The sequence below is a fragment of the Carassius auratus genome, chromosome 6, assembly GCF_003368295.1.
Source record: "Carassius auratus strain Wakin chromosome 6, ASM336829v1, whole genome shotgun sequence".
In the NCBI taxonomy this organism is placed as follows: domain Eukaryota; kingdom Metazoa; phylum Chordata; class Actinopteri; order Cypriniformes; family Cyprinidae; genus Carassius; species Carassius auratus.
Window position 1 is genome coordinate 7,132,760 of NC_039248.1, and position 27,519 is coordinate 7,160,278.

At 36.0% G+C, this 27,519-nt stretch overlaps 2 protein-coding genes across 10 annotated transcripts in view; both read right to left on the reverse strand.

Moving 5' to 3' along the window:
* Positions 1–80: 80 nt before the first annotated feature.
* On the reverse strand, positions 81–10,423 carry LOC113093248 (solute carrier family 15 member 1-like). The gene is made up of 22 exons (XM_026259056.1): positions 9,901–10,423; positions 9,621–9,705; positions 9,345–9,486; positions 8,581–8,700; positions 8,294–8,393; positions 7,364–7,454; positions 6,955–7,038; positions 6,763–6,845; positions 5,722–5,808; positions 5,534–5,623; positions 5,375–5,419; positions 5,238–5,270; positions 4,986–5,074; positions 4,818–4,899; positions 4,467–4,586; positions 2,354–2,482; positions 2,154–2,200; positions 1,961–2,068; positions 1,679–1,793; positions 1,448–1,585; positions 1,266–1,373; positions 81–1,157 (listed from the first exon to the last, which is right to left on the reverse strand). The coding sequence occupies exons 1-22, from the start codon at positions 9,961–9,963 to the stop codon at positions 927–929; spliced, it is 2,190 nt and encodes a 729-aa protein (XP_026114841.1). The 5' UTR covers positions 9,964–10,423; the 3' UTR covers positions 81–926.
* Positions 10,424–11,473: 1,050 nt separating this feature from the next.
* Positions 11,474–27,519, reverse strand: part of LOC113093263 (dedicator of cytokinesis protein 9-like) — an 81,316-nt gene continuing 65,270 nt past the window's right edge. For 3 of the 9 annotated variants that reach the window (XM_026259086.1, XM_026259068.1, XM_026259059.1), the window contains exons 38-54: positions 25,057–25,193; positions 24,495–24,601; positions 24,264–24,401; positions 23,634–23,816; positions 23,256–23,369; positions 22,663–22,878; positions 22,371–22,428; positions 21,276–21,382; positions 20,532–20,654; positions 20,291–20,404; positions 19,130–19,135; positions 17,619–17,765; positions 16,345–16,555; positions 14,804–14,994; positions 13,627–13,727; positions 13,396–13,534; positions 11,474–12,516 (exon numbers count right to left, since the gene is read on the reverse strand). In XM_026259086.1, the coding sequence (XP_026114871.1) occupies positions 12,391–12,516; positions 13,396–13,534; positions 13,627–13,727; positions 14,804–14,994; positions 16,345–16,555; positions 17,619–17,765; positions 19,130–19,135; positions 20,291–20,404; positions 20,532–20,654; positions 21,276–21,382; positions 22,371–22,428; positions 22,663–22,878; positions 23,256–23,369; positions 23,634–23,816; positions 24,264–24,401; positions 24,495–24,601; positions 25,057–25,193 (2,218 nt within the window). In that variant the 3' untranslated portion in view covers positions 11,474–12,390. Of the gene's footprint in view, positions 12,627–13,395; positions 13,535–13,626; positions 13,728–14,803; positions 14,995–16,344; positions 16,556–17,618; positions 17,766–19,129; positions 19,136–20,290; positions 20,405–20,531; positions 20,655–21,275; positions 21,383–22,370; positions 22,429–22,662; positions 22,879–23,255; positions 23,370–23,633; positions 23,817–24,263; positions 24,402–24,494; positions 24,602–25,056; positions 25,194–27,519 lie in introns of all 9 variants that reach the window. The other 6 variants (XM_026259111.1, XM_026259077.1, XM_026259104.1 and 3 more) reach the window with 4 other exon arrangements.

A 27,519-nucleotide genomic window follows, 5' to 3' on the forward strand; every position in this document is an offset into this window, starting at 1 on the left:
ACTACTGTTTAAATAGTAACATACTGGTAAAAAAAAAAAAAATAGCCTGAATGCACTGTGAGTCGCTTTGGATAAAAGCATCTGGTATATGCATAAATGTAATTATTTCAAAATAATCATGATTACTGGCAAATTTTTTTTTTTTATTGTGAGGCATAAATATATATTTTATTGAAGCACTTCATCAATAATTGAATCATTCATAGCTTATTGGACCCAATATAGTTTAAAATCCATTTACAGTGTTATGTAGAAAAAATAATTAAAAAAATTAATTGAAGAAAACGACTCTAATGCTCGTAGCTGGTGCAAGTTATATGGCACGTTCTTCTTGTAACCCCTTTAAATATTGCAAATTGAGTTGCATTTACTATTGTGAAAATGAATTATTTGAAAATGTTCAAATCTTTAGTTTTACCCATTACTTGGTGTAGATGAATGGCTATTAATAAAAATTCATTAGACGCACTTTAGAATATTTTCTGAAAGCACAAACAGGATCGTGCTGTTTGAAGTACAAGAGGGAAACAGCATTTAAAAACAGTATGACGTAATTCTACACTTTAGGTTCCATTTAAACTGTTTTTTTTCCATGTTGTCCATAAAAGAGGGCCTCTTTAACTCATCCATTTATTGATAATAACATCATATACTCATAAATAAATCCAACCTGCAAAGGCACCAGTGCAGCTGATCTTAACCATAACCAACTCTTCTGCCCATGGTTGTCATCCCAAGCACACCATTCAATTTCATGTAGAATTTGCTTCCCTTGGGCTGATTTAGGGTTGTGTTGTATTTGTGCTACTGCATAACAAATCCCAAACCCAGCTTCGCTAAAAAATGGTGAATCAGTTTTTCGATCAATAGTAAAGGGAACACCAACACTTTCAAAGCACAGATCAAGTGAAAAAGAAGTGATGAATCTAGATCTTCGTTTGGTTGACGTCTGTGTTCTTTGACATCTTGTTGTTTAAATACACCGAATTGTCTTTGGCCGTCATTTCAAGCTCTTTCTTTTTCTTCTCTTCTGGCTCAAGCTCCATAGATTTAGCCTCAATTTCCGCCGGGTCTATGTAGGTGTAGAAGTAAGCCATGACCGCAAAGATGATACTCACGGCCACCAGGAGAGACGCGAACAACACATATTCTGCCCACTGCAACAACATAAACACAGATGAGCTTACAGCAATACGGATGGCAACAGTAATTGACATTTGACCAGGATTTCGTCAAAATCTAATCGAGCAGTTCATGTGGTATACCTGATCTGGAAGTGAGCCTGCCTCAGCCACGATGAGCACAATGACGTTCCCCATTGCAACAGTCAACAGCCATCCAGCCTGGAGGACTGACTTCATATTGCTTGGTGCCTAAAAGGTAACAGTCAAATTATGAGAGAATTATTACTAAAGAGCTCAGTTGTATTTTTCGGAGCAAGGCATACCTGTGCATAGGAGAAGTCCAGGCCGGTGACAGAGAAGACCACTTCTCCGCAGGTCATCAAAAAGTACTGAATGACCTGCCAGGCCATGTGGATGCCGTTGGGTTCAATATCCTGTATTGCTTTAATGTTCTCGGTACACTGTACACACATCCAGACCGATGGTAATATAAGATTCTAACTATTCCTAATAGTGTTCATAATATAATCGTCGACTGTAAAAACATGACTTACAGATTCTCCAAAACGAAAGGTGCTTGGGATCAGGACTGTGTAGGAGCTTCCGAAGCCCAGCTGCAGGATGTAGTGGCACATCTGTCCTTCTTCATTCACAATAGTAAAGTTGGCTCTGGGAAGGGGGGCATCAAATCAGTGTAGAAAAGCAGCCTAGCAATGGGTTTACACTGCTTTCTGGGTTTGCAATTTTCATCTGTAAAAACAGCTCCATGTGTATGCATATGAATATATATTTATATTAGTAACTGTAATACACAATACATAAAACACGACACATACTTGCCGTGGGAAACATTGAGGTAGCCTGATCCTTGTAAGGGAGCGATGAGACCCAGATTATCAGACTTTATTGTGAAGTTCAGATGAGACCTAAAGCCATTCACAAACCTACAACACATGTTTGCTGTTAATCAGTTTGAATAGATAACAATTTGAAAAAAATATTCGAAACATTATTAATAAATGCACTAACCTGATCGCATTCATGCCTTGGTTTGGTTTCTCGGTTATGTCATTAAGCTGTAAACAAAACAATGAATCAGAACACACTCAACATTACAGTAATAATTACTGTATACTCATGACATTAAAATGATCACAATAATTGACACATTTAAGATATTTAATTAAATACCATGATTAAAAAACAAAAAAACTGAATGCAGCACTCACAGTCTGAAGCATTCCATCAGTATTTATCAAAACCGTGTGCCTTGTTTTCTTCTGGAAATAAGCTGTAGCGTTTCTTTCTCCAGCAGAGACTGTAACGTTCTCGCTGTCAAGTGTCATATAATCATTAGACTGGGGGAGCAAAACAACATAAAAGAATTTGTAAGACGATTATGTACAGATAACATACAGCACATATGCATAATGTTTCCTCAACTAAAAGCATTTTTATGTCCCAGGGATTGATTTTTATGAAAAAGTTTTCTTTTATACATGCACTGCTGTTATGAAGTGTCAGGTCAGTGCTAGGGTGAGTCCAATTTTTTTTTAATGTTTTTGAATTCTCTTTTGCTCACCAAGACTGCATTTGTGGTCCCACTTTATATTAGGTGGCCTTAACTAGTATGTACTTACATACAAAAATAAGTACAATGTACTTATTGTGTTCATATTGTATTGTAAAACACTTTTGCTGCTATTGAGGTGGGATAGGGGTAAGGTTAGGGAGAATGTTGGAGGTATGGGTAAGTTTAAGGGTGGGTTAAGGTGTAAAGTATAGGTCAACAGTGTAATTATAAATGTAATTACAGAAATTAAATACAGATGTAATTACATGTAGTTTTTTTTTTAAAATATAAGTACAATGTAAAACATATATGTACACAATAAGTACATTGTACTAAATTATTAATTAAAATGTAAGTACATAGTAGTTAAGGCCACTTAATATAAAGTGGGTCCGCATTTGTTTAATCAAAATTACAATAAAACCATATAACAATGTCAAATATTACTACATTTTAAAAGAACCTATATTTTTAGATGATTAATTAAACTGATTCATTTATTTCTGTTTTGAGATGAGTTTTCATGAATTTTCTTTAAAAAATTAATCATACTTTTTATTTTTTGTTTTTGTTCCTTTTATTCCAAAATTTTGCTTGTCAAAGTTGTACTGTCCACAATAACAAACAATTTTGCCCCAAATCAAGTTTTTTCACAAGTTAGTGTACTTGTACTTGGTTACCAAGGAAAGGTTTCAAATTATGTAAAAACGTGTGAAATGTCAATTTGTTAGCATTTATGTATTCTAAATACATGACTATGAAATTAACCACCTTGAGAAAAAGTAGGCTATTTTATTCCAAAAGTGTCATTTCCATCACAGAATGCTACTGAATATGTAATTTAAGATGTGGCAATAACAGTACGGTCTGAATTTTTATTCCTTTCAGGAAAAAATCCTATACAATTAGAAAAATATTAGACAAGCTTGGCATGTTTATTGGGCTTGCCAGAAGAAAGCCTCTTCTATCTAAAAAAAACAAACAAAACGGTTTAGATCTGCAAAGTTGAATCTGAACAAACCATAGTTTGAACCGATGAGACCAGGGTGGAGATGTTTGACCGTACATCACAGTGCCACATTTGGTGAAAACCTATAGAGCATATCAGCACAAACACCTCATACCAAAAGTCACACATGCTGGTGCAGGGCAGATGATGTTGGGCTTGTTTTGTAGCCATGGAACCTAGGCTCCTCACAGTCATTCAACCATGAACTCCTCTGTATACCAAAGTATTCTAGAGTCAATGTGAGGCCATCCATCCGACAGATAAAGTTGGGCCACAATTGGGTCATGCCACAGGACAATGATCCCAAGCACACCAGCAAAATCTAACAGCTAAAAAGTATAGAATCAAGATTTTTCAATTCCAGACCTCATCCTGGCTGAAATTATGTGGCGAGAGCTGTGCATGAACAAATGCCCTTAAACCTCAATAAGCTGGATCAATTAATAACAGTGGGCCAAAATTCCTCCAGAATGATGTGATAATTTAATAAAATCTCGATAAAGTCATATAGAAAAATGTTATTGCTGGTGAAAGTGGATGTCATGTGATGTTCATCTGAGGTTTTATTTTCCAAATTTTAAGAAAAAATATTAAATAGTTCTAGTAAAATTTTCACATTTTCTGAGTATACGTTTCCAAGTTGTTCATAGTGCCAAAAATTCCCATAATTTAAAAGACTTCCTTGTTACTTCCTTTTAATTATGGTTTTCCAACTCTTTGAAAAACTGTTTAAGTTTGATGTTTCATTGTGTGAACTTACATCAAAGCCAGAAACAGCAAACGGTTCTTGCCCCTCTACTACAACAGGAACTGATGTGTTCTCCAAATTCAGGAACTTCACCTGGATTTGAGAGCTTGATGGGAAATCGGGCATTGTTTTCTGATGGATTACAAGACAAGCATGTCAGAAACATACAATTTCTTTTCTTCGCTGTGAATGTACAGTATATCAAATGCATTGCGACAATCATTGTACCAGAGTGCTAAGGGCAGAAGGCAAGCCAATAAGCATGCTGTAACAATACCAATCTAAAAGAAGCATCAGGTTATGTTCCTCAGACATCATTGCAACATACAGTATCTACTAGACTGCTAGGTATCAGTTACTCACGTCAATTTGAATCTGCAAAAGAGCAGCAGCCACAAATGCTAATGCGGCCAGCAGCATACCAACAGTCATCCTCCGCAGGGGCCTGGGAAACACCACACACACAAAATCACACCGTCAAATAACATCATATCACAAGGGCAAATTCAGTAAACATTATCCAGCACTTACGTGAAGTTAATATGGCACTTCTTGATAAGCGGATACACTGCAGAGTCCATGATTGGCACCATTATCACAATCAGTATGGGGTTCACAATCTGCCCCAGAATGTAAATAATGAGTACAAATGCACTGTATGTACACTACAATGTACAATATTATCATCACATAGTGTCCTGATCATTTCATATCCTGTTAATCATAGTAAAACACAAGTATAGACACACAAAGTAAATCGTGTGTAGAATAAATCAGTCTCACCTGTATCTGATCTGGCTGAATTATAAACGCTCCCTATGATGATAGAAAGAAAGAAGGGATGTACCATAAGAAATATGACAACATAACTGGACAGATATATGTGCATTCGGTAGTTTTCTGCAAAAATTTGAACTTACAAAGTTACCATCCATAGTGGTAGCTTGAAGAGTCCAACGGGAGCCCTGGAAAGACAACAACACTCTCATTTAACATCAAGCCCAAAGACAGATTAGTGTTTGTGCAAGAATGCAGATTTGATTATGGCATTTGTAGCATCATTGTGTTTCTACACTGACCTGCTGGTCAAATAAGGCCCAGAACATCGGCAGAGGAATATAGAGGAACAGAACCTTCAACACCATCTTCACCTGAGCGATCAGGAGTTTCTGTAAAAAGACAGAATGTCTGTGAACTTCTTACTGCATTGAAGAGTTAACTGAGTGCACATATAAAACATTTAATCATGATGGTTTGTGTAACATACATCATACTTCTCTTCTGCCCAGTCCATCCAGTGCTCTCTCTTGGGGTATTGCTTACTGCGGTGATTGAAACGGTTCCTAACTGCAAACTATAGAAGATAAAAGAAAACTCTCATGCAAATAGACTTTTCCACATGACTTGATGTTACCAAATCAATTACACTACCAGCCAAAGCTTTTTGAACAGTAAGATTGTTTTTATTTTGTATTTTTAAGAAGTCCCTTCTGCTCGCCAAGACTGCATTTATTTGATTTGTATCAAGAAGTTAATATAGGCTACGTTAATGGAGTTACTGTGCATAACGCCAGCATATATGAGCCCACGAACCACAAAACCAGTCAAAAGGGTCAATCTGAAAGATGAATAAATAATATTTCTATTGATGCATAGTTTGTTAGGATAGGACAATATTTGTCCGAGATACAACTATCTGAATATCTGGAATCTGAGGGTACAAAAAAAAAAAAAAATCTAAATATTGAGAAAATCGCCTTTAAAGCTGTCCAACTGAAGTTCTGAGCAATGCATATTACTAATCAAAAACTAAGTTTTGATATATTTACAGTAAGAAAGAAATGTACAAAATATCTTCATAGAACATAACGTTTTAGTTTTGGCATAAAAAGAATCTTATCCTTTTTGGCATAAAATATATATATATATATATATATATATATATATATATATATATATATATATATATATATATATAATTTTGACCCATACAATGAATTGGCTATTGCTAAAAATATATTATAATATATTGTGGTCCATGGTCACAAGGTGTGATTTTCATACTATACTACATCTACATTATGTATAAAAGAATGTTACGTTTTAAAATCTCTCGTTGGCCTAATGTTTGGAGTATATTGAGTCACTATAATATTTGAATACTAAATTTTGATTGTTCATCAAGCTTGCAAGTTACACTGTCTTTTAATGGAAAGTGAATTGTAATTTGGGCTCATTTTAGCTCTCCCCTTTTCCAAAAACGTAATACTGTTTCTTAAAGAAAGCATAGTTTTGTCTGTGCTCTTACTCCAATGCATTGCATGACTCGCAGCAGGATGTTGCCTTTGGGGGACTCTATAATGTACATGCTGTGGCCTGCGATGAACACAACTGCAGAGAGAAGAAGAGCCTCAGTCGGTCACGGCTGCCACCGCGTGGTCATCAAAGGTATTGCACGTTTTAAAATAAATACAAGTAGACCGAAACAGTTTCAACTCACTGAGGGCAACCACCATGAGAGCTGCAGGGACCCCAAAAGCAAGCGGGAAACAACTTTGCTTTGAGTAGATACCACACTCTTGAGCTGACAAATACACACAAAGACAAGACATATTGTTCATATGCATTTTTACCAATCTACCATGTATTACCAACAAAAGTAAAAGATGCAGTTACACTTTATCTTAAGGTGTCCTTGTTACAGTGTAATTCAACATTTAAGTACTGAGTGATATTAATTAACTACATGTACTTACTATATGGTTAGGGTTAGGATTAGGGTTACTTGCATGTAATCATGCATAATTTATTGGTATTACAATAGTTAGTACATGTAACTTGTTTAACAAGGACACCTTAAAACAAAGTGTTACCAAAGTTGCTGTTCAGATTGTAATTGCTGTAAATACCTCTCAGGATGGGTGTGATGAGAGTGGAGAGAAGACTGCCAGCGTTAATGGACAGATAAAAGATGGAAAAGAAAGTACTTCTTTGTTTTTCCTGAAATCAAATAAAAATCATTATTAATATAAAATATATTATATACCCTACTATTCAAACATTTGGGGTAGGCCATTTTTTTTAAATGTTTTATTATTACTCTTTAATTATTTATTTGTATTACAATATTATTACATTGTAAAGTGATGGCTTCAATTTTAATAGATTTTATTTTGTTCCTGTGACAGTAAAGTTAGTGTTCAGCGTCTTACAGTCCTTCAGAATATACTGATTTGGTGCTTAAGAAACATTTTTTATATTGAAAATATGTGTGTTACTTAATATTTTTGTGATGACAATGCTACATTGAATGAATTGATGAATTTTGATACATTTGATCAATTCTTGCTGAATAAAGTGTTATTTCCTTTAAACAACAATAAAATATTTCATAAACCTGTATGTATCATAATAAAAATATGATATTAAGCCATTAAGACTGCATCACTTGTTGAGTTCCTCAGAAGTTTCTACTGGCTGAAAACATGGAAAAAATGTTACAATAAGAGGAATTCTAACTTTTTACCCTAATCATATTGTAACATTTAGTCTAAAATATTCAGATTTTACACTTTGACCTTTGGCCCTTAGACTTTATATCCCTGTGGCAGGGATGGAGGGGGCTAAAACTCACCTAAGTATCTCCATTTGTTCATCTCTAACACTTAATATCAGACTTACCTTTAACTGATAAAAGCTGATTTACACAAAATAATGTCTGCTATGCTTGAATGCAGTAGATCCTCTTTAATAGGGTTTGTGTGTGTGTGTGTGTGTGCGTGCGTGCGTGTGTGTGTGTGTGTGTGTGTGTGTGTGTGTGTGTGTGAGGGTCCACATGCCTGATGTTCTTCAAACTGATCTCCTCCAAACGCTGCCACACAGGGTTTAATACCTCCAGTTCCCAAGGCAATGAGCATGAGTCCCAGCATGGACATGGCACTAAAAATAAAAATGAAGAAATTCAAATTCACACCAAATAATTTGTCAGAAATCACATAATAACAATGTCAGTATTTAAAATGATTGCTCGATGTAGCACCTAATAAAGAGTATGCTACTTTTAACTTAATAGGTTATTTGGGTTGCAATGATATAATAAAAAAAAAATTCCCAAGCAGTAACTCACGTATGGAAGGTCATGTTGTCTGGTGTACCGTCTCTGTTAGTATCTGTGATATCATGGATGGCACTGATAGCTATGATCACCTGGCCGATGGTGTACACTACGGACAGATACACAATAGTCCTGGGAAATGTGGAGAATGGAGGTCATGTTAATACATATATTTATTATAGTAGAAAAAAAAAATGTTGTTGAACTAAGCATTTTGACTGGGTGACAGTGTACTTCATACAAGTGCATAAACTGGGGTCCGGTGACCGCCAGGAAGCCACAAGGTGGTGCTAAATAAATTTTCAGGAGGAAAAGATTATAATTTTTTTTTTGACTTGACTTGACTTGATTGGGATCAGTATTGCATTTACCGTATTTTCCGGACTATAAGTCGCACTTTTTTCATAGTTTGGCTGGTCCTGTGACTTATAGTCAGGTGCAACTTATTTATCAAAATTAATTTGACATGAACCGAGAGAAATGAACCAAGAGAAATGAACCAATAGAAAACATTACCGTCTCATTAATGCTGCTCAGTGCTCCTGTAGTCTACACTGAAGACATAGAGCGCCCTCTCGCGGCTGGAGGTGGTAAGGTTCATGGTTCTAAATAAATGCGACTTATAGTCCAGTGCAATTTATATATGTTTTTTTTCCTCATCATGACGTATTTTTGGACTGATGCGACTTATGCTCAGGTGCGACTTATAGTCCGAAAAATACGGGTCCTAGTTAATAGTATGTTATTGTGAACATTTTCCCAGCCCTAAAACTCACTTGAACTTGCCCAGCCATGAGTCTGCAATGATGGCCCCCATGATGGGTGTTAGGTAGCACAGAGCCACGAAGGTGTGGTAGATGGTGGTGGACAAATCATTGTCCCAACCGATAAAATACTTAAAGTACAGCACCAGCACCGCTGCAACACACAGAGCACAGTAAAAGAGATGAGTGACACGTACTAAGAAGTAAAGAATGAGAACTACAGATCTATGTGAAAGAACAAGTAAAACAGAGCCAAAATTTCACTTCATTTCATGTGTTTGGGCTCACCTTTCATGCCATAGTAGGAGAATCGCTCACAGAATTCATTCACCACAATGAAAAATATACTGATAGGATATCCCAAGCAACTTGGCTACAACAAAAAACCACAGCTCAATTAAAATCATTCCTAATAACTTGTATTTTGCCAAATTAGTTCTGTATATTTTGGTATTCTTACTAATTGTGCTGACATAACATATTTATTATGCAACTAAAAATAAATGCTTAAATTGAACAAAATAAAAATAGTAATTCTGTGAGTCACTAGCACAGAATTAAGTCTTACACTATTCTTGATCTTCTTTGTCCTTTGTTCCTCTTTGTCTGCAGAAATGAAGTGAAATGTCATTAAAAAAGCTCTAACATGGATTCAGTTTCATTTAACTGACTTCAAATGCTATTTCAAACATTGTCACACTGTAACATTTCTGAACAATTTGTGCATTGCCCTTTATATGCAAAAAACACACACATTTACTCTCCATGTACTAACCCAGAGTTAAAAGGGAGAACTATTATTATATTGTTCCATATCAACATCTAGGTTTACTCACCTGTCATGATTACCGCTTTGCCTGAGGCTGTCTTCTAGTCCTCTCGTAAAGAATATCCTTTAGTACAGAGACACACACACTCACACTCGCTCTCTCTTTCACACACACACACACACACACACACACAGACACACACACACGACCCCGGACAGACTGAGTTGTAATCTAAGAGAGACAGGTAACAGGGTTTTATAGACTCTGGACAATAAAATGTATCCTCGGCTACCCCTGGGTTAAAATGAGAGAAAATGTGTGTATGAGTGGGTGCAGTTTAGTTATTTATGGCAGTCTTATCAATTTATACTGAAAATCAAATAATGTGAACGTGCAAAATGGCATTGTTTTCCTTAAAAAAATTTTTTTTTTTTAAATCAATGTAAATAAATGTATTCTTAAATAAACTTTATTTAAAAACTATTTCAAGTCACTTTCCTGATGTAAGAATTATTACTGGGTTGATAAAATCCTGTGTTTATCTAATAAAACCTTATACTTAATGAATGGTAAATGATTTATTATACTTGTATTTAATTTAAATTTAAATGTAATTGAATTTAATAAAACATTTATATATATATATATATATATATATATATATATATATATATATATATATATATATATATATAAACAGTATTATATTTACATTGTAAAAATGTACTAACTGTGAATTTGGAGAGATGTGGACGACACTTTCTGAAAGCACATCGTCAGCTGATATACAATGTTAAAATGACTCACTTGAGCTGGAAAGCTGAAGTTTGGAGAGCTGTAAATCATTGGAAGAGAGAGGTAAACACACTGCCCTCATCCACACAGAGATGTTGCTGCGATACAATGGCGACAGAGGTGGAGAGAGTAGGGGAGTACGGCGTGAGCGAGTCTGTGTGTGTGTGTGTGTGTGTGTGTGTGTGTGTAGACTGAGAGCAAGTCAGCAGGTTTTATTCAGAACGCACTTTAAAAACAAAACTGAATCTGATACTTTGTCAATATTGTCTATCTCTTCTAAACCTTATATAAAATATATGGTGATTTAAAATTGCCAGGATTCGGATATGAGAGCATAAATGATGGGCTGTATGTATTTCCAGTCATGCTAAATGCCTCACAATCAGGGGTAAAAATAATGCAGTGTGTTCGGCCATAAACCATACATAAAAAAACCATAAATATTGCATAGATGAGGTTGTATAGATCAGGTTTTAATGATCTCACGGTTGGTAAATAATAAAGTTCACAGTAGCGGAGATAAAGTATGTTTAATGGAAGCAACTGATAAGAATGAAAACCACACGAAAACTGATGGAAGATAATACATTTTATTCAGAGATTTTAGGAACATTAATATGTTTCCAGAACAGATTATTTTAAATAAAAATACCCCCCCTCCCCTCCTCCATTTCAAACCCTCGATATAAAACAATTTACATTTAAACAAACATAAACGGTTATAAAAATCTTTCTGTTTATCTGTTTTGTCCATATATATTTAGATATTTCACATCTAGCCTTTTCACTTTGGCAAGAGATCTTCAGGAACCAAAACAGGACAAAGAAAGAGAATTATTGCACTCCGCTATGAAGAAACAGCAACTGTTTCTTGGCTTTCAATGAATAAAAGGAAAAAAATGATGGATGTGTGTGTTAAAAAGCTTGAGTGGCTCAGGTGATCGTGGGTATTTTGTACAGTAAAGCTTAAACTTCCTGCTACACTTAAGCACAGTTATATTCTCTTCTCAACTACTCAATGGACGGCTGCTGCTTTAGACACAGGAAGTGATGTCGAAGACTCTCTTTTAGCACAGAGCAGCAAAAAAAAATACAGAGTTGCGGAATATATGGAAATATTTTCTTTTTGCGAAATATATGAAGCATTACGTTTAAGGAATGTGCAGATTTTTCAAGTTGTTCTGGTTGTGTAAGAAATAAAAGTGAGAGTCTCCACAGGAAACTCCTGTGAATGGAGGACTGGAGTGGATGAGAGAAGAACAAAAGCTGCACGAGTCACATGGGGATAGTATGTAGACATTCCAAAGACTGGACACACCTGCTGTATCCCAGAGTCCTGGATGCTGATTGATGGACACTCCTCGACTCATTCAGGAGTGTCAGACAATGAAATTCCATTCTTTCCTTGTTCTTTTGTTTTTGATGCATTTCAGTCAGTCTGCTTGTTTCAACGTCTGTGGGCAGGGTCAGAAGTTTAAGGCCAGGGGTGAGAGTCACACGGTGGAGGCGGAGCTAGGAATGCCATGGAGGGTGGTGCCGCTGGGGGTCCCACTGATGGCATTGAAAATATGCAGCGAATCAGAAAGAGAGCTCTTGGTTCCGCCCTCCACAGTGGAGATCTGATGTAGAAGAAGAGTGCAGGGTGAGAAAGAACAGATCAAGCTCACACTTGAACTCTACAGTATTGTTTTTCATGTCTGATTAATTGTGTGCATTATTACCATCCGATCTACAGAGGCCAGCACAAAAGAGAGAACAAATATCATGAATATTAAAAATGAACCAAACATTCAGGGTAACCTACTAGTGTAATTGTGGCAAAAAAGTGGAATTATTATGATTTTTAAATGTTTTTTTAAAGAAGTCTCTTATGCTCACCAAATCTGTGTTAATTTGATTAAAAATAAAAATAAATACAAAAAAAAGACAGTAAAAACAGCAATATTATGAAATATTATAGTTTAAAGTAACTATTTTTTTATATATTTGTTGCTTAATATTTTATGGAAACTATGACAAATTACCATTGTTTAACATTAAAAATAATAGACATGAAATTGATGAAAATGGACAATAAAGAAATTGATAATGTTACAAAAAATATTATTAAATAATGCTGTGATTAAACTTTCTATCCAAAGAATCCTGAAAAACTGTTTCCACAAAAAAAGATGAAATATTAGGCAAAATTTCATATTATAATAATACAGTAATAATACTAAACATTATTAATAATTCAGCACTAAATCAGCATATTAGTTTAATTACTGAAGCTGCTGAAAATGTAGCTTTGTCATCAATTACATTTTAAAATACTTTCAAAATGAAAACAGTTACTTTCATTTGTATTCATATTTAATAACATCAGTGTTTTTACTGTATTTTTGATTCAGTATATGTAGCCTGGGTGAGACTTCTTTTTAAAGACACACTTTCAAAGTGTGTTTCTGCTTGCATAAGCGAAAGAAGATCTGCGATGTGCCACTGTGTATGGTTACCTGTTCATGCATGATGTGTGAAAGCTCTCTGGCCAGGTCTTTGTAACTGGCTTTCATCTCGTCATGATATTCCTGTTGGTCCTCCTTGATCAACCTTTCGTTCACAGCTAGAGCCTGGCCACATGCTTCAACAAACTGCCTGCACACACAAACACCATATACACACACAGATAAGAAAGCTGGTGCTTGTGTGGAGATTTTTAGAAGGCATTTCAAATGGTGTTCATTTACCTGAAGACCTCTTTAAGCTGTTTGACTTTGTTATCTGGGTATTTTTTGGCGCAGGCGTCATCAAGGAAAGCTCTGGCATATGCAAGTGGCCCAGCATTGACCTGAAGAGAAAGAAGTATTTCAGAAAAAAGTCATTTACAGGTCAGTTTAAACCTGAGTGTGTGATATAATGGCGAAAGTGTATTTGGGGGAAGGCTTGCTGCTCTTGTGGGAATTAAATGGCTAAAAAGGTCTTCATGCAAAAATTTAAATCCATGCAAAATTGCCCTACAAGGAAGAAAGGAACTCAATAATGTCTTAAGTGAATTCTAAACATGCCAAACTTGGGGTAAAAATGTGAGTGTGAATCAACACAATTGCTTTGTTTCTACATCTAGTGTGGTCTCTTGTTGTCTTTTGTTTACTGACTGATTTTATTGTTAGAGGTCACCAAGTTGTTGCATTATTAGTCTAAAGAAGACATTGCTACTGTTGAATTCCATATTTTTGGTGGGCTGCACAACTAAATATAAATATAGTTTTTTACAATTATACACTACCACTTGAAAGTTTGGGGTCTATAAGATGCTTTAAAAAAAATTAATACATATTTTCTATGTTTTTTTTTTTGACATTTTGATAAAATAATGCATCCTTGCTGAATAAAAGTATTATTTCATTTTTATTTCATAAAAAATATGTAAAATAGATGTTTTTCTGAAAAAAAAAAAAGTAAATAAAATAAAATGATTACATGACATAATTTCCAAAGTTTTCATGCCACTTGGATTTTTTTTATATATCTTCTCATTGGCTAATAGTTTAAATATAAGCATGTTGCTTATATTACATGTATATACTAAAAAGCCAAAAAAAAGTGCATATAAATAATGGGTAAAATATTGATTCAAATGGTACACTTTAATCAAAAGAAACTTTTTTTACTGATCATTTTTAATAATGAATAAAATTAATTTAAAATTGACATTTTGCACAAATTTCTTAAGACATACTGTATCTTGAATGTAATATTTGATAAATTCATTGCAGGGCATTCTGGAATCAAATGGTACAGTGTTTTGCCTAAACAAAACAAAGTATCTTTGTCACAGGCTCTGCATCACAATGCCTAAAAGTGTTGTCTAGGTTGCTTTTGGAACAGGCTGATGATGTGTGTTCATATGCGTCTCACACACACCTGTACACTAATGCTTCCCTGCAGCTTAAGTTGCAGGCGGATCATGTCGACCTCACTGGCTGCACAAAGGGCTCTGAGTTCTGCCACCTTCCCACTCATCTCATCTATTGCCACCTCGATGGGACTCAGGTCTGTGTGGTGCTGATACATCACCGCTATGCGCTTCTTTACATATGGGAAACAGTGTGTGGCTGAAACAGAGAGATAGGAGAAGACAGAGTAAATAAACATTAAGTGAATGCAATACTAAGTTCAGAGAAGGGATGGCTAGAAGTCAGAACAAACACATTAAGGACCCAGCTGAAATCTACTCATGTTTGTGCAGTAATCAGGATTTATGTTCCATGCGGATGGCACACCTTGAAACTAAGAAAAGTGGTTTATTTAGAACACACTTTCTAAGAAGGTCATTCTGCCTCAGTGGCCAGGAAAAATTAACACAGGATGAAGATCAGGGTTCAACTTTGAATTTTCCTGGTTGCTTTTGCAACACTAAACAACACTTACAACTTGAGACAAAGTCATGGATTAATTGTTTTTGAACAACTGTAGCCCAGAGCTCAAGATCAGGGTGTACAGGGTTAATACAGTAAATACAGACTAAAATGTAATCATTAAAGATTAGTGTTCAAAGAATAGCCGGGTAATCAATGGATTACACCATATGGAGGCCGAGGACATATGTTCATGAAGTCTTGTTTCCCTGCGAACGGGTTCACTTATATGGTGAATGCAATACACTAACGATTTAGGGAAGTTACAGATTAAGGAACTACATGTACTCCACAATTCAAAAGTTTCTTTCTTTCAGGAAAAACCCTTCAACAGCAGCAGTTGTTTGCAATACAATATGAACACAAAAAGTAATTTTTTATGCAAGGTTGGGATTCCATTTTTAATAATATTTTACAATTTTACTGTATTTTTGATCAAATGTGTGGAGCTTTTGTGTACATGTAATGAATACATACAGAATTGATTCTCAAAGTGCTTTCAAATCATTTTGTGTGTTTTAAATTTACTTAGATTAATTAATATATTAATATTAATAAATATATTAATAGGCTTGTCTGTCTAACAAAACATTAAACTCTTTGCGAAATCATGATGACCCATGCTGAACTGGTTGCAGTTTCTTTTTCAAATTCAGTGCCTGGTAATCAGAATTACAATGTATTTTAGAACTGGTGATTGATTCGTAGTGTGCATTTATGTGCATGTTCATTAAGGCTAATGAAAACAGCATGTAGAAAAATACTGTACTACAGTACTAGAAAGCCATCATCACATAACTACAAGTGATCCAGTAGCATGGATAAGCACAGTTAGCTAACCATGCTAAAGTGGAAATGTAACTGGAACCATTCCTCACCATGATCAGAACCTTTCGGCTAGATGGCAGACAAACAGAGACACAAGGGTTTTATTGCTAACTTAAGTTTTGTAGCATGAAAAAACCTAAATGTTCACTTCTTCTGTTATGTGTGTTCTTTGTATTCTCTGCAGTATCTGTTCTGGGGTCAGTGATAGTGATCACTCACTGGTGAGCACCGTCCTCCGTTTACATTGTTCTTCGACCCCACCGTGCCTCTTTCCTGACTCAGTGAATGGCGTCTCGAACACAAAGCGCCGAATGTTGTGGCTCCTCTCAAAGTCTGTCTTTCTCTCTTCCAGCTCCTTTTCCTCTAGATACGGCGTCACGTGCGTCACTTGGATATAGGCAAACTTTGCCTCCAGATCTTTAGGGTTGACCTGAGATAGATGAGATGTGATACATCAGGGTGGGAGGAGACCAGTTAGACACTGATAAAACATGAAAAAACAAAATTCTTGTCAGGAAGTGCATTGGGGTTAAGGTTTGACTGCAAACTCCACATATCAAGAGGTCTGTTGTCAAAACTGATCTCATCTATGGTGTAATTCTGTTCTTGTGTGTGTGTGTGAGTGAGTGAGTGTGTGTGTGTGTGTGTGAGCATGTTTTTGTGACATATCAGGACCGAACTCTGTATAATGACAAGGGTATGACACAGCTCTTACAAGAAGAGGGTGACTTACAGTAGGAGGACATAACCCATGTCCCCATTTTTCAAAACGTTTATAAATCATACTGAATGAGTTTTTTGTGAAAGTACAAATGCACAAAGTTTCCTGTGAGGGTTAGGGTTAGGTTTGGGTTGGTGTAGCGCCATAGAATATACAGTTTCTACAGTATAAAAACTATTACGCCTATGGGATGTCCCCACTTTTCACAAAAACAAACATGCGTGTGTGAGTCTGTGTGTGTGTGTTTGTGTATACACTGTAAAACTTTTACTTGGATCAAGTAAATAATCATGATACAGCTTTTCTATTATAATATATACTATATAACTCCAACAAGCATAGCAGGTAAGCTAGATTCATTAATTTTTAAAACAATTTTAGGTGATGACAACTTGACATTTTAAGTCATGCAAAGTTTGGGCTTCAAATGTTACTACAACCCCCACTCCAAAAAAAAAACTAATTCTCTTATGAGGTTCCAAACATTGAAATTCCAAAGAATGTTGGGATCCAAACAACACATGAGCCCATTGACTTCAATTATATGAGATATCTTGTTTTATGTTAGACAGAAGAAAGAAAGTCACACAGTAAATGATGACAAATATTTTATTTTTGGGTAAACTGTTGCTTTACGTTCTATTAACATCTCATTTTTACGGTGAACTTTTGTACTAGTGCAATCTGTGTACATGTGTTCAGATATTCAAGATTTCCTGAGCTTTTACCTATTCACAGAATAATGATCAAATATGAGTGTGCATTGTCTTACCCTGCCAGAATCCTGGATCATTTTCACATTTTCTTGGCCAAATTTGTCAGAGTAAAGTTTGAGGAGACGCTGGGAAATTTCTGATAGAGGAGTGAATTTTGGTTCTTTATAGATATATTCCTTTCCATCCTCATCTTCAAAGAAACCCTGAAACACACACAACATTTCAGTCACAATTTGTGTGATATACAGTATGTATAAACTGATGAAGCTATTAATGTACAGCCAACACAATCTAGGTTCAATCCCATAATCAACAAACCTCTACATCACACAGGTGGAAATGAAAAGTTATGACATATGAATAGACACTTTGGCTACGTTCACACCGCAGGCGAATGTTTTTTTGCACACATGTGACTCAGATCTGTTTTTGTCATGACAGTGTGAACAGCACAAACTGCATGGAATCTGATCATTTCAATTTTGATTTGTGCCACTTCCATATGTGGTACTAAATCTGATCCATTTCAGATGTTTTGCAATGTGACCGCAGTGTGAACGGTAATTTAGCTGGCTTCTGCAGCAGATCACACTCTAAATAAACGCATAATCGATTACTTTATATCCTCCTTGTTTACTTCTGTATGACGGCATGCTGCGTAAATGTTGCCAAATCCACATTTTCCCAATGGAATATGGCAACTTTCTCCTCTGTCGCTGTGGTGTGTTTTTCAACTTAAACCCCACTAACCTCCCTGAACACAACTGGGCTAGTTTAGGACTAGTTGTGAGATATGGGCTGATTTTGTTGTGAAAATTTGGAAACCTTGTTCATTTCGCTCTTTTGCGCATGCGGGTTAGGTCAGAACCACGATCTGTTCACACTGGAAATCTGATATTGGCCACATTTAAAACAACAATGTGAACAGCTATATAGAAATCGGAGAACTAAGCACTAAGGCTTGCAGTGTGAATGTAGCCTCTGATATTTTCTGAAAAAAACAGCGTATTCAGGATTTCATGATAACACATCGTGGCAGAGCTCAGACTATCAATATCACGTCTCCTGCACTTTAGAGAATTCATGTTATCTTTTAATAATCTGTGCTATCTTTTATTCTCTGTTGGCCAACATAGACAATTTTGAGATGTCAGCACTTATGCAGTACACAAAGCTTTCACTGAATTTTTGTTGAAACAGGTCAAGCAATAAAACCTCATGGCTTCTGTGAGGTAAATGTGCACAGCGTATAGCGAAAGAGCTCTCTAAGTGTTGCCAAGCTCATTTTTATGGTCCAAACCCATTTAACAATGACTTCCTCAGTAAACAAAGAGTCAGAGTGCTCTCTAGCTCAACCGGGATGAAGAAATGACAGGATGTTCAGATGACAGGATGTTTTAAAGATTGATGAGGGATTCTAGCAGAACACAGAAAAAGGCTCTTTCTAATCCAAAGGCAATATGCAAGCAGACAAACAAACAGTAGTTTAGTGAGACTATTATGGTCAAAGCAAAACTTGCCTGACAATGAGTAAAACAGCACACACACAGTTCACAACAACACTTACCGCAGCCTTAGGAAAGAAAAGAGAGCAGAAAATATTGATTAACCGAGACCCACTATGCTTTACAGATGCTTTAAACAATACTTTAGCTATCATGCAGGGTATATTATCATGCATACAGGAATGCCTGTCTCCTTTCCATTTTTAAAGAGGTCACATCACACATTTTCATGATTCATTTTAATTTTAATGTGCAAAATTTGAATTTAGTAAAAAAAAATTGTTAAAGTTTATTTGCAAAAAAGTTGTTACACTCGCTTGATGTGGTTTTTGTCTTGTGCGAAAAGGTGTTAATGCGAATAATGGCAGATGGAAACGCATTTGCCGAACAAATTCCTCTATGTGCATCAGAAAAGTCATTTGACTTTGCGCTATGGGATGGCATAACCTCACTAACCAGCGAACTGATCTTGTTGCACATAACCTGAAATGTTATGTTTATTCTGAAATGCCTGAGCAAAGTCTGTCAAAGTATTTCTGTATTATTGCCTCCCAGAACTGTCGTACACAACTGCATTTTCACACAGCAGGCATCCATAAAAGCAATGATCGCATTTATTGTGTTTCGTCTGCTTTCTATGTCGTTCCGACAAATTTTTCGCAAAGGTTAAATTCACAACAAAGTGTTGTGCAAATTTCCGACTCAAGTTGAAAATTTTCAACATGCAGAAGACGTGATTGAGGTGAATTTCACTTTCCCGCATTCGCGTCGCCTAAATCGCTCTTATTCTTTGCATTGACTATGTACAGTATGTAATCTACCTGTGCAAAAAATTAAATTTGCTTTTGATGTGCACAAAGAAGAATGTTGTGGGAAAAAGTTTTTGATAAACAAATAAGCATTCTTCATGTATAAGTGTGCACACTCTTCTATAATTCTGGGGGTTAGATTTTTTTCTTCAGACATTCAATATTTTAGCAGCTCAGTTTCAAAACATGGTCCCAAAGGTCATTATTTTTGAACTGAGGAGGAAGTTTTCCGTAAAAAAAAAGTCTGTTTTCATAATACACCGATCTTTTTTATCTCAATTTGATGCCTCATGCAATGACCTCTTTAAAATGAAATGCAGTTATATATTGTTGCTATAATGCAGCTCAATCCTCAGTCAAACTGTTTGTGTTTGCTGGACTAGTTAAAACCACTGCACCATTGCATTGTCTTACCTGGCCGAAAAATGCCACTCTAAAGAAGGTCCCAAGTAGCCTCTTCCCAGAATGCATCACTTCCATTACTTTAGTGTAAGCCCGATGTAATGTGTCATACAGGTGGGCCAGTTTCTACACAAAAGCACAAAAATACATTCATACTGTCCAAATACAGTATATACTGTATTTCTGGCAAAATGTAAATGCTGTATTTCCAAGGACACATAAACTGTGTGTGTGTGTGTGTTTATGTGTGCACCTCAAAGTCTCTGCGCTGTTCGTAAATTGGAATGATGAGTTTGTAGATATCTGAAATAAGTTCATAACGTTCAGCTTTCCATAAACCATCAGCACAAGCTTCCAACAACTCCATCAGCACCTCCTGCAGATAAACATGCATAAATAATTACTGTTTCAACTCCATTTTAGCAATAACTCACTTTCATAACACCTCCAGATACAGCAAACTATATTCTCTCAACAAATCATGCTACGGACAAAACGGCTGTTCTAAGTAATTTACTGGTAACTAATCTGTTTTTTAATCTAAGTATCTTGATCAAGGGAACAATGGTTCATAAAATGCCTTTTTGGGGTTTCCTACAAGATTTCTCAGTTACTCAAAATCAAGTCCAAAAGAACCGGACAAAGTCCAGCAGCAGAGATGATCTTTTATCACAAGTATAAGCACTGAACAACATGTAAATATAACACAAAGAGTTCATTAAACATGCAAACTGATTATTCACAGTATGAGGGACTCTCAGGTTTAATCTGGGCTCATTATCTGGACTTCCTGTACTAACACACCCACTGGAAAGGGGCAATTGATACTGATTAGATAAGAATTCTGAGAGCATTTTCTACCATGGATTATTGCTGACGTTGTTATTAAAAAAGAGTTTTGAATTCAGTCCAGTGCTGATGCAGGGTCAGTATGAAAGAGTGGCAGGATTAAGGGGGAATGTGGTTATAATGAGATCAGGAGTGAGCTGGTTTGAACCTCATTGAAGTGAACGTCCTGCATGCCCACATCCTCCATCATGGCTGCCTCCTCATCAATATTGGGTGTGATCACACGAAATGCAGAGCAGCCCTGCCGGAACATTCCTGCCAAGAAGAAGGAATAGTAAGCAGAATAGGTTAAACAGGTTCAATAAACTGCAAAACCTTTACAAAATACCAGGCATTTGGACACGCACTAGGTATGAAGGGAAACATCACACCTCGAGAAGTAATTTCCTCCATAAATAATGTTGCGTAACACTGCATAATATGTGAATGTGTGTGTTTTTGTGCATACATGTGTTCATTTTCCGGACCCTGCATTATTAGGGCTGTTATCAAATTACCTCCTGTCAAAGAAATTCACAAAGAACTATAGATTACAAAATAGAGTTGAACCTTGAACAAGATGCCTTTATAAATCTGTCTCTGTGTGTGCGTGCATTCAAGCATGGAATGAAAATTAAAATCAGCTTTTACATGTATACTAAAAATATAAGCTCAATTATCTTACTAAAGATAAGCTTACAAAGCATATTTGATAAGTCTGAAAAAAAAGTCGTGGCCTAGTGGTTAGAGAGTTTGACTCCTAACCCTAGGGTTGTGGGTCTGAATCTCAGGCCGGCAATAACACAACTTAGGTGCCCTTGAGCAAGGCGTCAAACCCCCAACTGCTCCCCGGGCGCCGAAGCATAAATGGCTGCCCACTGCTCCGGGTGTGTTTTCATGGTGTGTGTGTTCACTGCTGTGTGTGCACTTTGGATGGGTTAAATGCAGAGCACAAATTCTGAGTATGGGTCACCATACTTGGCTGAATGTCACGTAACTTCATATACTGTATCTCGTGCATTGTGCTGTATTTCATGCATCATACTTCTGTATACTTGCGGTTACAAGCCACATCTGTTCAAAATCTGTTCAAAATGTGAAAGTTTCTTCAAGTAATGATTCAAGTTAAGTATTTACACCAACTGTTTTCAGTAATGGACCAGAATATCCATTCCAGTGAGAAAATATTGCATCTTGATTTAAAACAAAAATGTAATTTCTTACTGAAATCTATATTTACTGTGCCCCCTAGGGGACTCCTCACCTTTCCTCTTCAGATACTCGGCTACAAGTGCTGCCACATGCACGTAACATATCGCTGCCTAAAGAAAAAATAAGCCACTGATGTAACGTTATCCAACAACAACTGTTTTCTTACATCACCATACAAACTGATGCTGAATGAACTGTTAACTCAAATACTGAGAGAAGAACACCAAAACTAAGGAGTAAAAAATAAAAGTAACAGTATGTGTTTAATTAGCCAAGTAACTAAATTGGGTTAAGTTTATTTAGTTTTTTAAAATGTATTAATTAGTATAATTTGACCAGCTTGCCTCAGACAGATCTCCATTCTTCACGTGGATTTTAGCCATACTATCCAGCCAGGTTTTGCGCAGCTCAGGGGTGCTGGTGTAGGATTTGGCCAGGCTGTACTGCAGGTCCACCAGCATCTCTGGGTCTTTTTCATGTTCCTTCATCTGTTCAGTGGCCATCAGTACTGTCCGGATCCGCTTGGTAAGGTCCTTCACATCCGATGGGAAAGCAGTGTGCTGGAAGAACAGGAAGAGAGAGTGCATAACAGGAAAACAGTCACATCTGATGAGACATATACACTGATTTGAAAATTTATGTAGATGCTTCCTTTTTGCCCAGATTTTTGTCCCAATTTGCAGTCTGAAGTTGACATTATCTGCTGAAAGTAATAGCCAGTGTAGAAATTTTGGGCACTCATATGTAACCAAATTCATAGAAAAATCATCTATGATTTCAGAGGATAAAGTCTGTAAGCGATGATGCTTATTCATTTGTTAATCACATTGAAACTCATGAAGGGCATGCCATTCCAGCATTTACTCAGGTTGCAAATGCATACAATTAATAAAATGTATTTTTTATATACTGTATAAATGGAAATTTCTCATTTTACCTTTACAGTTTTATCACTGTTGGCGCAATTATTAATGATGGACAGGGACTGCTGGAACCGTGTCCCTCCAATCCCGATGACATCAGCGATCAGCTGACTCACTGCAATCACCACCTGAGAAAAATGTTTTCAAATAAATCGCCAGGTATGTCAGCCAGATTGTGTTTTTTTTTTTAAATGACCAGTATTGAATCTAGATTGCAAAAGGGCTCTCTAGATCAGTGGTTCTCAAACAATGGCCCCGTGAGGGCCTCATCAATTCTCCAAGGGGGTAGCAAGATGACTTAAAATTAGAAAAAAAATTATTTGATTGACACTCCTGGACTTTCTTTGACCCCCCCTCTCCCCCCTCCCATTATTCTCTTATCCCTCTCTTGCCTGCAGGTGTGTGCGGACAAAGGACTTCCTGCCATTGTACTCAAAGTTGCTCTTCATCAGGAAATAGAGCAGGTGGGCGGCATCACTGCGTATGGAGCTCAGTTTGGAATTACAGCACTTCAGGATCTCATAGCACAAACAGGAACACATATCCGCCCGTCCGTCAAAAAATGTACAGGGAAACTGAGAAAGACAGAAAAAGACACGAGACTAATGAACAACACTTATGTCTTCATTATGTGTACACTTATATCAGACATTTAATTACCCAATTACGCAATCTTAATGACTAAAATCAATGGTGGGAAGAGTAAATTGACTGATGTTTTGATGAATCAGAGCCATTCGATATAATTATTTTTCTCCATACTATGGAAGTCAATAGCTACCAGCAACTGTTTGGAAACCAACAGAAGAAAGAAACTCGAAGAATGACAACAATTTTGGAAGAACTATCCCTTTGAAGGGCTGGTAAGGAATTATATATAGAATTTTAAATATTTTAATTACTGTTTTGCTTGTTTGATCCACAAATAAACAATTTTTAACTGTAAACTGTCAGGGTCTCCATTGGGGATTTTCTTCCCTCATATCCCATGAATCAACAGTGAGGGTAGCTCTTTTGATTACCTTGTAAATGAAGGTACGTAGAGAGGTGAAGACCTGCTTCAGTGCTGTCTCTGACTGGGGGATCTGAAGGAAACAGAGGTGCACCTGGAAAACCTTCTTCATCAGTGGATTATGACCCAAATCTGCACACAGCTGGTTCTGTGGATACATGGTTCAATATGAGAGTGCTAAAAGGAAGAACTGAGCTTTGACTTGTACTAATAAACACACACTTCCACTTGTTTTCTATACCTTAAAGCCCATAATGAAGATACTGAGCGTGTCCAGCACAGTCAAGCACACCTCTGTTGAGACGTTAGCCTCCAGGAGACACGCATCAGCATCGCCATGGCAATACGCTGGAGGAGAACGAGGAAAAGAAAGATCATATCATTTAATAACTGAACAGAGGTGACATAAGCTGCTTTGGCCACTCAGTATTGCTTTGCTGTCTCTGTTTGGACTACGTCAGTGGTTCTCAAACCTGGTCCTGGAAGACTGCAAAGAGTATTTCAGAACCAGGATTGAAAAACCAATGGACTACAAGACTTAATTCATTCTGCATTGAAGATGGCACAAAGGATGACATGTAGAATATGCATAGCACTATGCTTTTTGGACCCCTTGAAAGCCAAGAAGAACAGGCTAGTCTACAAAGATCCCAAGAACAAATTCTCAGACTGAAACACACACACACACAGAGTGTAACTTTCATGGTTGTCAAAGCACATTCAATTCTTCTAAATGTTCATCTTAGAGAGGTTGTGAAGGATGAGGAGTAATTAAGAAATGAATGCGTGTTAATGTGTCTTACTGTGGTTGAAAGTGTGCGCGTTCTCCAAGCTGCCCAGCTGGTGTAAGCGTGTGTGCATGATGCTCCCTCTGTTACGAGATACAGGAAGAGTCAACGACTTCCTGTCTGGAGCCATAAACCCTACCCCATCCTGGCATCTGAGAGAAAACAAAGCCTTTATTAGAGATCTGGTAAGCTGTCAGTCATGTACATACAGTATAAAAATGCTAATATGTAGGGTTCATGTAATAGATTTTATGAGGTCTGCTTATATTGTTATTTTAGACCATGCTCCACACTCTCCAGCTTTACTTTCCCAAAGTTTGGGGTTTATTACAATTTAAAGTTTTGTATGTTCATTATTTTAAAATGTAATTTCATGTAATTCAAATAATAATAAATCTAAATTTTCAGCAGCCATTACATAATACTTCAGAAATCGAAAATGCTGATTTGGAGCTTAAGTAACATTTCTTTTGATTATCAATGTTATAAACAGTTGTTCTGCTTAATATCTTTGATTGGCAGTGTACCCTTAAGACTTATGAAAACAGCTTCTCTGAACATGAAATGAGTAACAGCAGCTTATGATCAGCAATTTTGCTGACAAGTCAATATATTTTACATTGTCTATTGTTCAATGAAAGCCTATTTGCAAAGCTTGCATTGTTTTAGGACAGGTTCACAAAACAACCCATGCTAAAATGTGCAATCCACAAACTATCAAGGTCGGACTCAAATTACCAAGGACTGTATTTCTAGATTAGTTTCAACAGATGCTTTTAAACTATTGAGGACATTTTGAAGTTAAAATTTATTTCAAAATATCAACGAAAGCTATAAAACACCTGTATTCACCACAGTTGACTTCTACTCTTTCTGACACTGTATGTTCCCTACATTATATTATATAAATATGATATGCCACAAAGTTGCACCTGTATTACTGCTCATAAACAAACTGATGCTGTAGATGGTTTATAGAAGATGTTAATACAGTGCATTAGATGTTGGCATCCATTAGCCATGTTACTGATTATCCACTGGACTAAGAGCAGGACACTGGTGTGAGCATATTATTGTACTAGATGTGTTGAATGGATACATGCAAGTGATAAATATCTAAACGGACACCACAAAACCTTTTGCTCTTTGACTACTGAAAAAGCATGAATGTGGAAATGTCTCAGCACACATACACACAGAGCAGTGAGTTAGTTGAATGAGTCAGCATGCTGTTAGTGAAGGCCACTCAAAAGCACAAATAGCTCTTACCCTGTGCAGGGGTGCCAGGATGCTACAGTATCACTGTACTAACTGAACCCTCGCCAGCATTTCAGCCAATAAAACATATACACACATAAAGGAGTAGCGTCATTCAAGGTAGTGTAGGACTTGATGCCATGTATGCATGTATGTGTGAGTGCATGTTAAAGGCTAGAGGGAGACAGATAGATATGAGATAGCAGTGGTGGTCTTGAGTTTGTATGTCTGGTTTTATAGAGGAGAACTGACAAAATCGTTTGTGTTAAAATTAGTACTAGGGCTATCAACTAATTAAAAGAAATGTAAGTGAATTCATCATTCGTGACATCCAGATAATTACTATTTTTGGAATCTATGATAACTGATAATTAATAAAAATGATTCACAATGAATAATTTAGAAACACAATATTATTGATAATTACTAATTATTACCACCAAATGAGGATAATTCAAATACATTAGGCAACACTGTAGTGGCAGACGAAGAAATCTTTGAACAGACATTGGAAAAAGTGGCCATGCAGATAATTATATTGTTTTTGTTTTTTTCCAAGTCACTAATGTTAAACCCAGCACTGGCCCAAATTAATTAATTCTTAATGCATTAATACATTTAAAGTACCTTATTGACATTATTATGCTTACATGTAATACTGCAAAGCAATATACACAAAACAAGTAATGACAAGAAAATAATATACAACAAAACAATAAAAAAATATATTTTAAAACAACAAATCACGATAAAAAAGTATTAAAAACCTTATTTAGTAAGTGAATAAATGCATATATATATAAAATACATAAAGTATATTATATTAAATAATATATTGAATAAATATATCCAATATTATATATATAGTATATACATTTATATATAATGTATATACAGTAAATACATAGAATACATCTAATATACATTATGCATAAAAATACTGTCATTTTATTTAATTATTTAAAAATATATTATAATGTAGTACTATCTATTATACCAATAAAAGTTCTACATTGATGCATTTGATGAATTATGATACTTTTTTGCATAAATATTCTGTTCAATTAAAAAAAAAAAAAATGTCCTTAATGTTCCCTGATTTCCCACAAAATTAAATTGAAAGTCTTAATCAGGATACATATTTCTTCTATTGTTTTGTCATAAATATCCTGTTTAACATAAATATGAGTACTTTATGTTCCCGCTGAAATATGTATGATT

Bases quoted from the DNA above. Each gene is read 5' to 3' on its own strand.
- LOC113093248 (XM_026259056.1), bottom strand. From the start codon at position 9,963: ATGACATTTCACTTCATTTCTGCAGACAAAGAGGAACAAAGGACAAAG. The intron at 5,075-5,237 runs GTGAGACTGATT...ATTCTGGGGCAG, and splicing joins TTCAGCCAGATCAGATACAG to ATTGTGAACCCCATACTGAT. The intron at 1,586-1,678 runs GTAAGTCATGTT...ATGTGTGTACAG, and splicing joins CCTTTCGTTTTGGAGAATCT to TGTACCGAGAACATTAAAGC.